This window comes from Macrobrachium rosenbergii, chromosome 56 (genome assembly GCF_040412425.1).
Source record: "Macrobrachium rosenbergii isolate ZJJX-2024 chromosome 56, ASM4041242v1, whole genome shotgun sequence".
NCBI lineage: Eukaryota > Metazoa > Arthropoda > Malacostraca > Decapoda > Palaemonidae > Macrobrachium > Macrobrachium rosenbergii.
Genome location: NC_089796.1, coordinates 59,685,498 through 59,701,726, shown reverse-complemented (window position 1 = coordinate 59,701,726; position 16,229 = coordinate 59,685,498). Strand labels below are relative to the sequence as shown.

General features: G+C 36.8%; 1 protein-coding gene across 1 annotated transcript in view; it reads left to right on the top strand.

Annotated features, from left to right (window-relative positions):
• Positions 1-14,168, top strand: part of LOC136836519 (2-oxo-4-hydroxy-4-carboxy-5-ureidoimidazoline decarboxylase-like) — a 45,842-nt gene extending 31,674 nt beyond the window's left edge. The window contains 3 exon segments of the mRNA XM_067100898.1: positions 1,816-1,969; positions 13,828-13,978; positions 13,980-14,168. Of these exon segments, the coding sequence (XP_066956999.1) occupies positions 1,816-1,969; positions 13,828-13,978; positions 13,980-14,027 (353 nt within the window). The 3' untranslated portion in view covers positions 14,028-14,168.
• The last annotated feature ends 2,061 nt before the right edge of the window (positions 14,169-16,229 follow it).

The window sequence follows — 16,229 nt, the reverse complement described above, 5'->3', positions numbered from 1 at the left end:
ACTTGATTTCATCATAATACAAGCTTTACGTATTTATTGTTTATCGGCGTAAACATAACAGAAATGTGTTCTTTCATGCCCAGTAGTTTTGATTAAAATACTTTCTCTCCAATTTTAATTACTATCGAGTTTCATCCATGTTGCCGATGCACGATAATTTACAGTATAGTCATTAGCAGCTTGAACATGTTTTCTCAGCTTCAGCTACAACTTACAGCTTAAATTTAGCAGTATATTTCCTTGACAATCTTTTATCCATACCGAATATGGGTATAATGTAAAAATATATCACTCCTATTCTACTTAACGTCACTTGTGCTATAAGCTATGGTAATTGTTTATTACCGCATGATGGTTGAAATACCAGGTAAACGGCTGTTGTTACCCGATTCGGTTATAAGCAAAACAACAGTTTCTTGGTCGGTTGTTTATGGCTGTACGCATTTAAGCAAGAGTATAACGTTCCTAACAATACTTTTATCATTTTCTTTTATTTTTTTAACTAGAAGATGGGATGCAGAGATGAAGGAAAAAATGTCTATTGTAATTTGGTCTCTCACTGCCTGATTATGCTGCTGCCTGCGCGAAATTTAAAAATATTCTATAAATAATATTGTCTATCAGTATTAATTGCTTATCCCAATCCAAAATCGAATTATCTTAAGGTGAAATATCGTAACTAGAGCATTACCTGAGTATTTTAATAGTTTTATCACAAAAAGTGCATTTAGTCATAAAAATGAGATGAAAATACAGTAATTAGTGAATATTTCTCAGTGAAAAATATCGTGAATGGGCGAATTTTCCGTGAATAATGGGTAGATACGTTCCACAGAGAAATCAGTGAATAAGTGAGTCTGCAAACTGTGAGATCATGAATACAGGGGTTTACTGTGTGTGTGTGTGTGTATTATATATATATATATATATAGCATATATATATATATATATATATATATATATATATATATATATATATATATATATATATATATATACAGGCAGTCCCTGGTTTACGACGGTTCCGGCTTACGACGTTCGAAGGTTTACGCTTTTCAAATATATTCATCAGAAATTATTTCCGGCTTACGACGCATGTTCGGGTTTTGACGATGCCGTACGCCAATCCGACGGAAGAAATATGGCCCCAAATGGCAGAATAATCATAATTTGAAGGTTTTTTTATGTAAAACTCAATAATAATGCAGTTTATCAAGTTTCAATGCACCCAGAGCATTAAAAGTAAGGTTTTCTTATGATTTTTGACGATTTTCGACGATTTTCCGGCTTACGACGATTTTCGGTTACGACACAAGAAGAACGAACCCCGTCAGAAACGGGGACCGCCTGTATATATATATATATATATATATATATATATATATATATATATATATATATAATTACACACTTATACATTTTTCCTCAGAAAGGGTGGCTCTAAAAAAGGTAGCCATTCAGATTCTCAACAATTATTGTAGGACACAGTTGGTGACTTCATATACACTTTATACTCTGTATTTCACATGAAACATACAGACAGAATCAGTCTAAACTGAAATAGTGAGGTATAAAATTTGGGAAAGGTCACAATATTACAACAGGTTTGTACAAAATGGAGTACCCATCAATTAATGGGAGTAAGAAAAGTGCCCTCAGTTTAACCTGTGGACCTAATTACATACATAAATAGTTATAAGCTTGTGCACAAGTCATTTCTTATTTAGAATTCAATGATTTCTGCTCTATTTTTCCTCAAGATGAGCCAACATGGATTTGATTTATGATAAATAAAAAAAACTTTTGTTTTTGCAGGAAGAGAGGGCATTTTACGTAGCCACCCTGACTTAGCAGGAAGGTTGGCAGGTTTGGGTAAGCTTACATCAGAATCCACGAGAGAACAAAAGGCAGCTGGCCTAGATGACCTTACCAGGGAAGACAGAACTCAAATGGCAACTATGAACAACCAGTATGTAACACACCTCAAGAGTCATTAGTATTTCTTTTTTAGGTATTGCTTTTCATGGTAGATTTGCCTTCGTCTACCATTGTTTTACTAAAAAATTTTCATTGTTCCTACAAGAATGCAAATCCTTGTCTTTGAAAAGAAAGTCTCAGTGCAGATGGAACAAGGTGAAGGTTTGGTAACTGCCTGCACACCCAATATGCATAGCATCAGTATCCCTCCAACCAACACTTAAATTTGTCTTACTCATATTCTCATATGCTAGTGCTTTTTTATTTGAATGGCTTGTGATGTTTGTCTTGGGCATGATGGTGCCTGAAAAAAAATTCTAATTTTCCTTGTAAGGATGATCAATGCGGATGCATTAGAAGTAATGGACCATAAGCTTGTTTCATGTCTTCATCTACCATTGATTCTTGTTCATGTACAGCATGCAGGGGCTAAGAGTACAGACTGAGCTTCCTGGTCTCCTTCCCAGTAGGAAAGATATGGTTCGAGAAGGGGGAAGGTGAAGAAAGCATCTCTGATGCGTTGTGCATATAATCACTTCCTCACTCGAATGCAGAAGTTGAGAAATACTGTTAAAAGTAAACTTAGAAACAGACTCAGTCTCACATCTATCAATGCAGTGCTTTCAATTCGAATTGGTCTAAGAAGACTAGAAAAGGACCGTTATACATATAATCTTCCAAAAGACGCACTTCATAAAATTGGTACCAAGGCTGCATACAAAAATATTGGCATAGTGGAAACGAACAACAAAGAAAACCGGGCAACTACATCAGCAGACTCGCAAAATGGAAACAACTCGCCCTCACCGCAACACATTGCCTAGCACATAGACCCACCATTACAACAAAATTCCTCAGACCTAAAGTCTACTCCAAATCCAAAAATGACTTTGCAAAGTGAACTATTAGAGGATCTGCTAAAAAATCATCATTATACGGAATGGAAGAAGTACTTGGGCAATGAAGACAGGATTACAGAGGGGGAAAAGAAAAATGAAGAGAGTCCTGACAAAGGGGAACATAAAGATAAAGAAAATGATAATGGAATGATAATAATATCGAAGAAAAAGCTTCGAGAAATATTTGAAGGAAAGTGTGTGTGCATGAATCACAAAATAACGAAAATAAAAATCTTTGGATTAAATAATGTAGTAACTTCTACGTGTGGGGACTGTGGTCGTGAAGACCAAGTGGGACCAAAATATGTTGTTAGTGAAGTTGATTAATTTAAGGTGAAAATAACATTCACATGATATATGCATCCCTCATTATGTATGATGGATTTGCAGGTTTCATGACTATTCTTGGCATCCTTGGCAATAAACCAGAGTTCTCAAATGTATTATAAATACGTGGACTTAATTTTTGAAAAGATGAAAGAATTTTATTCCAAAACCCAGCCATAAGCCTACGACGCCATTAGGGAATACTATTGGAAATATACAGATGTTGAACCTGATGCGAATGCCATTTTGAATATTGACATTTCTCATGACAGCACATGGAGTAAAAAAGGCAATACTGCACTACTGTAATAGGCATTTGTGAAATAATTGAAGTACATACGGGAATAATCATGGATTTTGAGGTCATGAGTAAATACTGCCAGAAGTGTGTAAATAAAGAAAAAGAGCTAAAGAACAAGAAGATTAGTGAAGAAGAACTTGAAGTCTTCCAGGCATCATATAAGACCACCTACATGAAAAATTATGAAGGAACAAGTGCTGCAATGGAAAAATAAGGGGCACTTAGGACTCTTTCAGAGATCCAGAGATTCGAAATTTCAATATATAAGCAGCCAAACGCGTTCCACTCAAAACGCTAATGAAAGTTTTCACTCTTTAATTTTGCAAAAGGCTAGTAAAACAAAGTTCCTTGGATGGATTAGAGTGGAATTTGTGACAAGGCATCAGTATTGTCTCATAACTTTTCTTACAAAGAGGCAAGTTTACTAAAGTACCTAAATTTAGAAAATATAGGGTTGAACAAGTCCTTGCAAATAATGGATAAAATAATGGATAATGAGAGAAAATGGCATAGTGGAGCTGTAAACAAGGAAAAGGAATGTTAAAACATTCCTCAGGCCCTAGAAAACTATGGGGGTACAGGGGGCGACTATGAATGGAATATGAAATTTAGGCTTGAAGCCAAGCCCTGGAATCCGAAGGATTATTCAGCCCTATAATGAATTTGGTTTGAGATGAATAGTGTGGCAATGAATTTATAAATTAAATAAATAAAATAAAAGAATGATTTTAAAACTATGGTAAAAATTGATGTTTGGCAAAAACTGATATTCCCCATAAAGAAAGTATAACTGCATTTAGGATATGCATATAATCTTTACAGTGTAAAAAAGTGAAAAAAAAAATCCATAAACATACCTATATACACACCTGCAAAATGTACACTACACTTGGCAATGTACCAAGAGGTCAATATTAAATTTCATTATAGAGGTTAAAGTCTCTAAGAAATACAACTACGGTATGTTGTTAACAACTACATCAGGACCAAGCAGTTCTGCTATATCCCTGCCTACTAACTCATGTCTTTGCCCTGCTGCAGCATACCTACGGCAATGTAATAACATGTATTCCACAGTAAGAGGAGAGTCACACTGTATACAGACCCGTGCAGTTCCCCCCACTAAAAGGAAACTGTGGGTCAATCGAATATGGCCAATTCTCAGACAACAAAATACAATTTCTACCCTACAGTTTTGTTGGAATCCAGATGGCCAATGTTCAATACTTTGTATTATCTTCATGTGTTTTTTATTGTTGGCCAAAAGGGGAGAAGGCCAACGCGCTTGCCATTTATTTTTGATATATGAGCGAATAGTCCATTTCATATCGGTAGCGGGAATATGGTGGAATAGAATGTCATCTTTGGTAATGACATCTCTTGCTTCAAGGTCAGGAAGTTCATTACCTACAATGGCTACATGGGCAGGGACCCAGCAAAAATGGACCAATTTGAATTTGGAATCAAGCCTATACAACCATTCTTGAATATATTGAATAATTGGATGTTTAGGGTTATATTGCTTAATGGGGATGAGTGCACTATAGGAATCTGAGTATATGGTGAAAGTAATACCCTGTAGAGTAGAAACAATCTCAAGAGATTTGGCTAATAAAGTATATTCAGCTGTAAAAATAGAGGCATTATTAGATAGTCTCCCCACATAAGAGCTACTACCATGAACAGCAGCGCAACCAACGCCACTTGATGTTGTAAGGACTGGGAAATGAGCGACATACTGGCTGGGTGTTTACTGGTTTACTGGTTGTTCCTTACTGAGATAAATGTACAGAATCTTGATGTTATTGGATATTAACTGATTTTTTAATGCAGCATCTACACACAGACAGGTAAAACAGAGATAAAAGGTTTCAGACATCTGTGTTTGTCGGCAAACAGATGGTGATATCAAGAGACATGATTAACATACAGTGATGAAACATATATCAATGGAAAGGTTTGGAAATTTTACATATGCCAATTGATGAGATTCAAGACAGATTAATGAACACAATGCAGTAAACATAACACAGTTTGATACAGAAGATCTCGTTGGAACATTATGAGTACACCTGAGTCCCAGTTCCTTGCATGGCAATGCAAGAGGTGGTGATTGTGTCGGTACATCAAGCCAACTGGTGGTGCTAGGGAGAAACAGACGGAAATATTGTATGGTTGAAATAGCGTGATGTAGAGAAAGAAAACGACGCTTGCTTTGTCCTGTCCACTTCTGATGATGACGACTTGGCAACATAACACACGATTTTACATACACGTGTTTGGAAGAGGCAGCGTAAAGGGCTCTTACAAGTCACTTTCCCCAAGACGTGAGAATGTCTGATTGTTTGGAAGAGACGGCGCCGGGCAGCGGGCTCTGAGTCAATGTTCCCCACAAGTGAGCATCGATAAGGAAATTGTCTTTAAAACTTCAATTGTACAGTTTTGGAAGGGGAATTGGGCAGGGGCAGGTAAGGCTGAAGGCGGCACCGCCAGCAGGAGCTCGAAAGGACGGGAGCGGGTTGAAAGGTGACGTCGGATGAACTAGTGACATATACGAGGGCTGAAGGATGACGGGCGCTGATCCTGGTAGCCAGCTCGAGAGGGGCGGCAGCACATTGAAGGATGACGGGCTGGTCCTTATGGTCAGCTCGCCCAGTACGAGTGACAGGGGGTTTCAGGTTTCCTGGAGGAGGCATCCAGGGTCAAAACCATTGGTGGAGTGGGTCATCTCGGAGGGTCCCAACTTTACGGAGAACTCAGAACAGCGAAACAGCTGATGTAATTTAAGGGTATTATCAGCGAATGGTCATTATTATCTTGGGCCGCCAGGTCCTTAGCGAAACGCCGGGGTCACCAGTGTAAGGAGGAATGGGACAACGTTGTTTTACTTATTATTGTTGTTTTACTGAGATAACAAATGTACTGAATCTTCGATGTTATTGAGGGCTGAGAGCTGTAATGTAGCCTTAACACAGACAGGTAAAAAGAGATAAAAGGTTCAGTATATCTGTGTTTGAATTGCAGAAAACAGATGGTGATATCAAGAGACATGATTATCATACAGTGATGAAACATATATCAATAAATACAGGAAATTATACATATGGCCAATTGCATGAGATTCAAGACAGATTAATGAAAACAATGCAGAATATAATATATGGAAATGGCGAAATTTGCTAGTTTTTTTTAAACAGAAACATGCTAACAGTTTGATACAGAAGATTTTGGAACATTATGGAGTACATGATTAGATTTTTGCATGTTTTATTAATTGGTGATTGTACATACATCAAGAAAATTGGCTACGAGAAACAGACGGAAATATTGTATGGTTGAAATAGCGTTCCTGTAGAGAAAGAAAAGTTGACATTCACTGTTGGTCCTGTCCACATAACACATGTCTGACCATTGACAAACACATTTAACACACAAGTGTTTGGAAGAGCCATAGTTTGCATTAATGTCTTTGATTCATCTGAGTATGGTTTATTCAGAACCCGAACATTTTGGTCATAATTAAAATGAGCGTCACTTCCTGGATATTGAACTGATTTTTTAACAGCAGCTTTATTGACAATTGATGGTTCTGGGGTCAACCCATTTATACTGAGCATTTATTTATTACTTAATTATTTGGTTTTAATAATACAGTGTCAACAGGGATATTCACATTTTTACATGAAAAGGCTGTGCTCTAGCATTTGCAAACTGATATGCATCATTCTCCTTTGAATGGATGCTGCAGGGTTTTCAAGGGAACCTTTAATTTGACATTTTACTGCAGCTTATTACTTTGACGGAAAATAATAGAGGAGTTGTTCAATGTATATTATTTTTTAATTTGTGATGTCTGAATAGCACCAGAGCATATTCTTAGACCAGCATGATGAACCAAACATAATTATTGAATGCTTTGCACTTGCTGAAGGGGGTAGATTTTTGGATGCATTCTTCCAAGCTTAGATTTTACATAAAGAGTCATATAAAGCAAAAGTGACTTATCAGTTACCCCACTAAAAGATGATTTCCTACCTTAATTTTCAAGGATCCAGTATGACTAGCCCATGTTTGCTTCTTATCAAAAATCTCTGCTAAAATCTTCAGCTCCCTCATATGGTGTTCTATGCCTTTCAGCCTAATCTTTTTGAAAATATTTCAGTTAGAGTACAAAGTATCTTATTTTAGTAAAAATGAACTGCCAGTTTTGAAGGGGAGAATCATTAAAGGCATTGTCATAGCCCAATTGCTGATTGCATTAACAGTCTTTTTGCAAAAAAATTGGGAGCAGCAGGTAGCATGGTTAATTAGTGACATATACAGCAAGGTCATCTACAAACAAAGATGCCTTTACTGGAGATGAGACTAGTTTGAACAATGCTTGTTTATAGCTACAGCAAATAAGATGACACTCAGTCACACATTCAACTTCAGGGACATTTTCTCCAGCTCAAAAGCATTAGACAAGGTATTTCCAACGGTCTAACTTTAACATACCTATCACTTAGAAATGACCGTATGAACTTTCATAATCACATGATAACTGTTGTATTTATGTCATGAAGCCAGTATAATATGTCAAAACACCAAGTGGTGGCATAGGCTTATTTTGAGATCGAAGACAACTCCAATAGTCAGACTGCGTTTTGAGAAATCTTGCTGAATTTGGGACGAGTCTTAGCAGTGGGTCCAGAGTGGAACGATTTCTCCTAAAGCCAAATTGGACAGATGATAACAAACCATTTTTCTCTAGATGCCACATTAGTTTAGAATTCACCATTTTCTAAAACAATCTCCATACATAACTTGTAAGAGATATTGGCCAATAGCTTGTAGGAAGATGTTGATCTCTCAATCGTTTCTTAATGAGGACAACAACTGCAATCTTCCAAGAAGGAGGAAGTATACCAGTTTCCCATACTGTAGTTTGTTAAAAGATTTCACGAATTTAAGATTTAGTTGAATCTGGAAAATTTTTGAGCATGCTATAATGTTATCATTCCCAGGGGATGCCGATTCAGATGATGATAGAGCATTCCTTAATTCCCTTAAAGTTAACTGGGCATTATAAGATTCACCATTTCCAGAACTTAAACTAAGGGAAATGGTTGAATTCCTAATATTCTGGAACCGAGTTGAATAGTTCCTAGAACTCGATACTTCAGAGATATGCTCACCCAGTTTTTCAGCAACTTCATCAGGCTTGGTGACAAGGTCTCCACTGATTTTCAGACGAAACATTGGTAATGGAACGTATTTGCCACTTAGTTTTCTTATCTTTTTCCAAATTAACCTGGATGGGGTCTTAGGATTTATGCCATTTATATAAAAAGCCAGGATTCTCTTTTTACTTTTTAAAAATATTTTCTCTGTTTTGCCATAGCTCATTGGTAAATAGATTTTGCTGTTGCAGACTGACTGGATTTATAACACCTGTAACATTTCCTGGTAATTTTCCTCAAATTACTACATGTTTCATCCCATCATGGAACAGCAGGTCTGCACGGTTTCACTTGGGTCTTAGGTATTGAGTTTTCAACACATCAATATTTCAGAGGCAAATCTCATAGCTTTTTTTTTTTATATGGGACTCAGGACTCAAATTCCTGGATAGGTTAATACCTTTTTGAAATTTAACCCAAACTGGCCTTTTTCTTCCACTTAACAGGAAAATTTGAGGGGACATTTCTCACAAACTTCAGATGAATAAGAAAGTGACCACTGTCATGTAGAAATTCATCTACAAACCAGTTAAAATTCAGATAGAGAGAAGATGAGCAAATACTTAAGTCTATAGCAGATGAGTCACCTGTATAGGTACTGTATTATGATATGTCATAGTATCATCATTAAAAAGTGTAAGATCATTATTATTAACAATGTCATCAATGATCCTACCCTCTGGGGGGGTGTCTAAAAAATTACCACCCCAAAAGTGGATTGTGAGAATTAAAATCACCAAGTAGTAAAAAAGGAGGAGGTACTTGATTAATTAAACCCTGAACGTCACTAAGAGTGAACCTACATCTCAGGGAAAGGCAAAGAGAGCAGATCGTGATTTCAAGGTCAAAAGTAGCCCAAATAGCAATTGCTTGAAGCTGTGCGTTCAGGGGAACAATAAAATGTTGCAATGTTTTAGCAATAATTATTGCAGAGGTGGGTAACCTGTTGCTCTTGAGCACCCTCCTGCTCTTTGATGGCCTGATAGTGTTCTTCAAGGGAAGTTAATTTAGTGCTCACGAGCACTGATGCAGCACATTTCATAATTAAACATAAATATAATTTTGTTAAACTGTGAGGGTGCCGGTAGACAATAGTGCCCAACACCTAACATACCACTGAAAAGAAATGTAAAATTATTTTTTTTTTACTCTCAAATACTATGTGGGCATATTTTCTGTACAAATTGTATTTTACTCATAATTTTTTGTTTGAATATCATTAGATTTAAAGTAGAAAATCTGTTTAGCCAAATAAAATTATAACTACATTAGCTATGCATTTTTCTGATATCTATAATTACATTTTCATGCAGCATAAACATACTGTACTGTACTTCATTCTGAGGAAATGGAAAGAGTGTCTCTTAAGAAAACAGAAAAAAGAAACTTATAAAGAAATATGTTCCTCCTTTACAATTACAAGTTTTCGTCAACACAGAATATGATGTCTGATATCAAAATTCATATTAATTAATCCTAAAATTTTAGTGTTTGTTACTTACAAGGTTTAGTTATAATATAATGGCAATATAAACTGTATTAATCTACTATCTAAAAATTATTACAAAAAAAGAATGTTTGTTGCTCTCGTCTTGAAAAACAAACAATAGGTTGCTCTTGATCCTAAAAGGTTGCCAACCTCTGAATTACTGCAACACCTCCATGGGTACGGTCCCCATCAGTGAGGCGCATCTTACAGATCTCATAGTTTAGACCCAGATTGTATACTGCATCCCCTAATTTAGTTTCTTGGAGGCCAACAACCCCTGGATTATGCTCAAGCAGTAATACTTTTAGAATTTCTGAACGAGTCCTTAGTCCCTTACAGTTCCATTGTAAAATGTCCATATTGAATTTTTAGTGCTAGGATCTGCCAAGGGCAATTCCACTGGAATCTACAGTAAACTATTTCTTTGATTTATTTTCCTTATGGGACTTCATAGGAGTTTTAGATTGTCTTGAGATATGTGGCTTATGACTAGCTCCATTATGTTTTTTATTAGCTTCCTTATTATCCAAGGAACTTGATTCCTTGGCTGTTGCAGGGCTGTTACTCACTCTTGTTACACGTTTTATGGGGTTAGAGAATATTCATACTTTGAGCAGGTGGAGGAGAGTATGAAGGAGTTCTTACTCTCTTTGGAACTTTAGTTTGTTCTTGTTCCATTTCTTTGGGAAGGGTTTCCTGTTGCATGAGAAATGGGAGAGACAGAAGGAAGGTCTCATCAACTGAAGATGATTCTACTGTATAAGCAGGCACACCTTCCTTAACGAGGGTTGCTTCAACCATAGCAGGTTGAGCACCTAGACCAGATGACTGGGTCTTAGTCTCAGGAGTTCTTACTTTTACAGCAGGTGAAGGTGCTACATTGTTAGCTTGAGTTTTCACAGGGCTACAGAATTCAGAGCCATGGCATAGGTCTTTGTCTGACCAACTAATTTTTTAGCATAACTAATGCATACAGTATATGTTCAGCATTAGCTTTACATACAGCTGCCTCTTCATATTTATATTGTCTGCAATTTTTATTGGATGGGTATGATCCAGTTCTCAATTAATACATTTTTGGTGTTTCGAACAAGGACCATGTTCATGGGCTCAGCAATTATTACAAATTTTATTGTTTTTGCAAAATCCGGATGGGTGACCAAACTGAAAACAGTTTAGCAATGCAGAGGTTTTGATAAAAATAGTTTAAACTTTGACCTTTTCATTTCCAAAATTGACATAAGATGGTACGTCTGACCCTTTCATTTCGAAAATTGACCTAAGATGGACATCAGAGTCCTCAACAGTTAAAATTACCATATTTGCTTTTGGAATTTTTCTTACCTTCCATACAGAGGTTGGACTAATTTCTAATATTTCACTTTCTGTCAATTCACAAAGGTCTCTATCAAATACTACTCTTCCACAACTGAAATTCACGTGGTATTATTTCTTTTATCATGTCAACTTTCTCGAACTTCTTCAATGTCAACATATACGATTGGGTCTTTGATTTCACATGAATACAGACATTGCCTTTGCCAAACCTCGAGATGTTACCCATATCAATAACGTACCCCAAACATTTTTTTGGATATACTTTATCTGCTAAATTTGTAGTACTGTAATTGTAATTTTCCTCCCTAGCAGGTACTACAAACCAACTTGGAGGTTTGGGAGTTCTTTCAAGAGTGGCATTGTCCTCCAAATTTGGCTGAGCCACTTGTACCCATTGAAATGGTCTATAAAATCCATGTTTTTAGGGGTCTTGTCAGACAGTGCTCCTTTGACAGTTGATTTACAAATTTTGATATTAACATGGCTTCTGGGTTTAAGTGCAGCTTCATGTTTTTCAAAAGTTACCCATGCCTCCCATTTTCCTTCATTTTCATCAAAGTTCATTCTTAACTCTATTTTACCGTAACTGGCAAATGAAAAGGAGAGAGTTTCGTAGTCACATCCCAAGGTAATGTGCTCTACATGTAATACTTTCAAATTATCCACTGTGTTCCCACACTGGCAATTTTTCAATTTGTGATGACTACCCTGAGAGGTAGTACCACCACTGGAGCATTACACATTCATGGTCAGGTTCATGCCAAGAGTTGTCATTCATGTCAAGGCCTTGTCAGAGGTTGTCATCTGCACCAAAACATCGTCATCAAAGGGCCCAGGGGTATTCAAATCCCTATAGCCACTAGTCATAAAGATTGGAGGGAGAAAAAATTTTTTTTTTAAATCTAAACCTGAAAACCTTAAAAAGATATCATCAGGCTTTCATGGAGTTTATTCTTCCACCAATGGCACAAGTGAGAACAGACTCTAAAATGTCCCACCTACCCCCATAGAGGATGCAGTACAACATGATTAGAGTGGCTCAAGTGTAAGCCAAAACCTGGCCATAGGACTGAGAGTATTACAACAATACAATCATCCCCATCCTATCATATTATGGGCAAACTGGATAGAATGCCGAGAGTCCATCCCGGGAAAACCAGATCCCCGCACCTGGACCAGCCTCAAAATAGTTCTGCCTTTGAGCTATCAATCTGATATCTCTCAGGTCCAAACATCAACGGGCAGTTGATGTTCCTACCAAAGTTCCTACTATTTAGCTTCGGATATAAACCTATTTCGAGTTATGTTATCTTTTCCTATTTATCAGGTCCAATAAATTTTAGCAAAACTGGAAAATTTCATAAAATTAATCCAAAGAAATATATAATGATATGTGGGACTCTTGGACTCAAATTCCTGGGGTTCATGAGCCCCCTCACCACGTCAAGGTGGTCCCAAGTTGAGGGGAAGGGGGTGACTAGTATCCAAATTGGAAGTGAAACATGCTTCATTTTCACAGAAAGGTGAAAATGGGAAATGTACAATAACTGCATGCCATTTTTCTCTTATTTATGTACTTATACTGCAATGAACTTATATGTAATCTTTGATGGCAATTATCGCAAAACACAACTTTTCAATATTCATTGTGTTCTAACTTTGGTATTGCTTAAATTATTTTTATGAAATTTGGTAGGCTGTGGAAAAATGAATGCCATCAGCTTTTTTCCCATGATTTTTTGTTCTGCAGAATTGTTTATTTTTAACTGCAAAATTTAAATATCAATAGAACTCCAGTAGATTAATGTAAGAGAAAAAACAACTCATACAATTATATTTCCATACATGCTCGCCATACACAGTGAACTACACTGGCCAGAATGATACCATTTTTCAGTTATAATGATTTGAAAAGTTCAACTTTTTGAAGTTGAACAGGAGCAGGGGGGGGATACATCATGGTGTATGTTTATTTTTTAAGTTGGTATATCAAATAATAGTAATGAAAGGACACTAAAGAAAAATAAAAAATCACCAATAGTAAGCAGTAGATGCTCCCCTTAAACTTTTTACATTTCTCTAATCCTAAACTATTTAATTTCTCCATTTGTAATAATTACACGAAGTATTGTAAATTTACTACAGAAGGCATAACTATTCTATTCTTAGGAACACTATGAAATATAAGTAATTTACACAAATCTTTTTTTAAATGGAAACCAATATTAACTACATATAATGCAAAAACTTTTAAAATTTTCTTGTCTTTTACAGATACCGAGAGCAATTTGGCTTTCCCTTTGTAATATGTGCCCGGCAAAATAAGAAAGAGGCAATTTTACAAGGTCTGGCAACACGTCTCAAAAACAGCCCACAGGCAGAGTTGGCCAAGGGGATTACTGAAGTGAAGAAGATTTGTTACCTTCCGACTTCTGGATCTTGTAGAACATGAAGGAGTGGAAAGCAGGTTGTGAGGAGCAAGAGGACCTCTTGTCATATTCTCATAATGGTCTTTGGACATACAGTTACTTTAAAGTTACCAAACAGACATCTTGGCAAAAATCATTTACAATTCTTTTCTTACATGGTAGATTTAAAGTTTTTTCCACAGGTCTTGTATAGGTCGATATCTTTCTTAACTGTTTTAAACAATTACCATACCACTTGTTGTGCATTGTATTCAAGCTGTTCTTCAGTATATTTCTAGGAATTTCCAGTGTGAGAGTATTTTTTTTTTAGATACAGTGCTGAGAAATTATTGGAACCGGAATGTAAAATCTAGGCCAAAGGCCAAGCGCTGGGACCTATGAGGTCATTCGGCACTGAAAATAATGTTGAAACAATTGTTAGGAGAGGCTGGAAAGTCAGATGGAAGAAAGAGAACATGCACGGAGGTATAGTAAAAAGGGGATTAATGGAGTTGCAGCTAGGGACCAAGGGACGCTGCAAAGAACCTTAAGTAATGCCTACAGTGCACTGACAGCACTAACCCACTATGGGGGCTGAGAAATTATTAAAGGTCCTTCCACATCATCAAAACCATTATTATGCAATAATATCTCTCACAAGCAGCCTGAGTCCTGTGTAATCATGCTTGCATATAATCATGAAAATAAGTGCATGAGATCAGCAGGAACAGTTTAGTTCTTAATGAATGACAACTAAAAATATTTTCTCGAGTTGATGAATGGGTCTGAACTGCTGGCAATAAATTATTGCCCAAGTCACAAGCTTAATCCCAGTAAAGGATATTCTAAGATAACCAACACAAAATATAGAAATCTTAACAGTCGGTCTTTGTTTTCTTATCCTAGTTCTTGATGTTCAACTTTACTATTTGAAATTGACAAACTTACATACAGCTACATTGCCCATCCATTGAGATTATTTTACAGTTTCCTCAGATATGTGAAAATCTGAAAATAAAGGCTTAATTTTTATAAGACATTATCTTAGCATCTAGTATTAGGTCATGAAGGCTATGAGGAAACATTTTAGTAAAAGGTATTTGTGTAGTCATTTCTTCTCGGGTAAGGTGATGCCCATAATGTTTAAATATCCTTTATTCATATTTTACAGTGCTACCAGAAACACTTCCAAAAGTTGCCAAAATGTCATGAGACAATAGGCAGTGACTGAAAACTTGTTACTTGATGATAATTACTGGTTCACGTAACATTTCTCCCAAGGTTTTAATTGCTTCACTACTCGAATTTTACTCTTGTGCATATTACTACCAATGATGGTCACCATCATCAGAAATGATGGAGTACATGAGGTACAGTACCTGCAATTTGTGCTCACATTATATAGTTACTTTTGATGTTTTAGATCAAGATGACCTTACGGCATTACAGGCCTCTTCTCATAGGCCCACCTGTCAGATTGCAGGCAATTCCTGGTTAATGGTGGGCTCAGTTAATGACGATCCGGTTTTACGGCACTTGTCTAGCGACGAAAATCGGCAATTTTCGGCACCAACAATCGCCGATTTCTGCTTTATTGGTGCCGATAATTGGGTATTGGCACTGATACATCTGTAAAGTCCCCGCTCAATGCGTTCTCTGTGGAGAACATCCCATTTTCTGCGGTGCCTTTCCGCGACCTAAGGTCGAGCGGAATATATATTTATCACCACAATTATAAACTATGTATATATTGTCTTTCCAAGCAATCATTTATTATGTACAAGTGACAAGATATTTATTTCATATGTCAAACATTGTTTATCACAATGTTCTCTGTATAAACCTGTCCTGTTTTTAAGGAATTAGTTTTGCCTCAGGTCACCTGTAAATTTTGTACCAGCGGTCTCTGCGCACTATACAGACATCCGCATCCCGCTTTGTAAACAGCGATTTTTTATCAATAAAGCAGCAGTATTTGTCTCCCTGCTCATTATTTCGCACCTCTCTCACAGTGGTGACCCCCGGAGTGGTTCTCGGAAGCCATTAACAGACCCAAACGGCAACTAAGTCTTGGCCCGATGAACCTAATCCATTCTAAACAGACTAACTACGGCGCTCTAACAAAGCATTCGGGCGTTAACTGACTCACAGCAGTCCCGCACAGCGGACCCACACGCACGCTCCCCAGCATGTATTGGCATGAGTGTTCCAGAGAACTCAAGTGAGAGCACGAAGAGAGCATGGACGAGACATTCTAACCTTGTATAA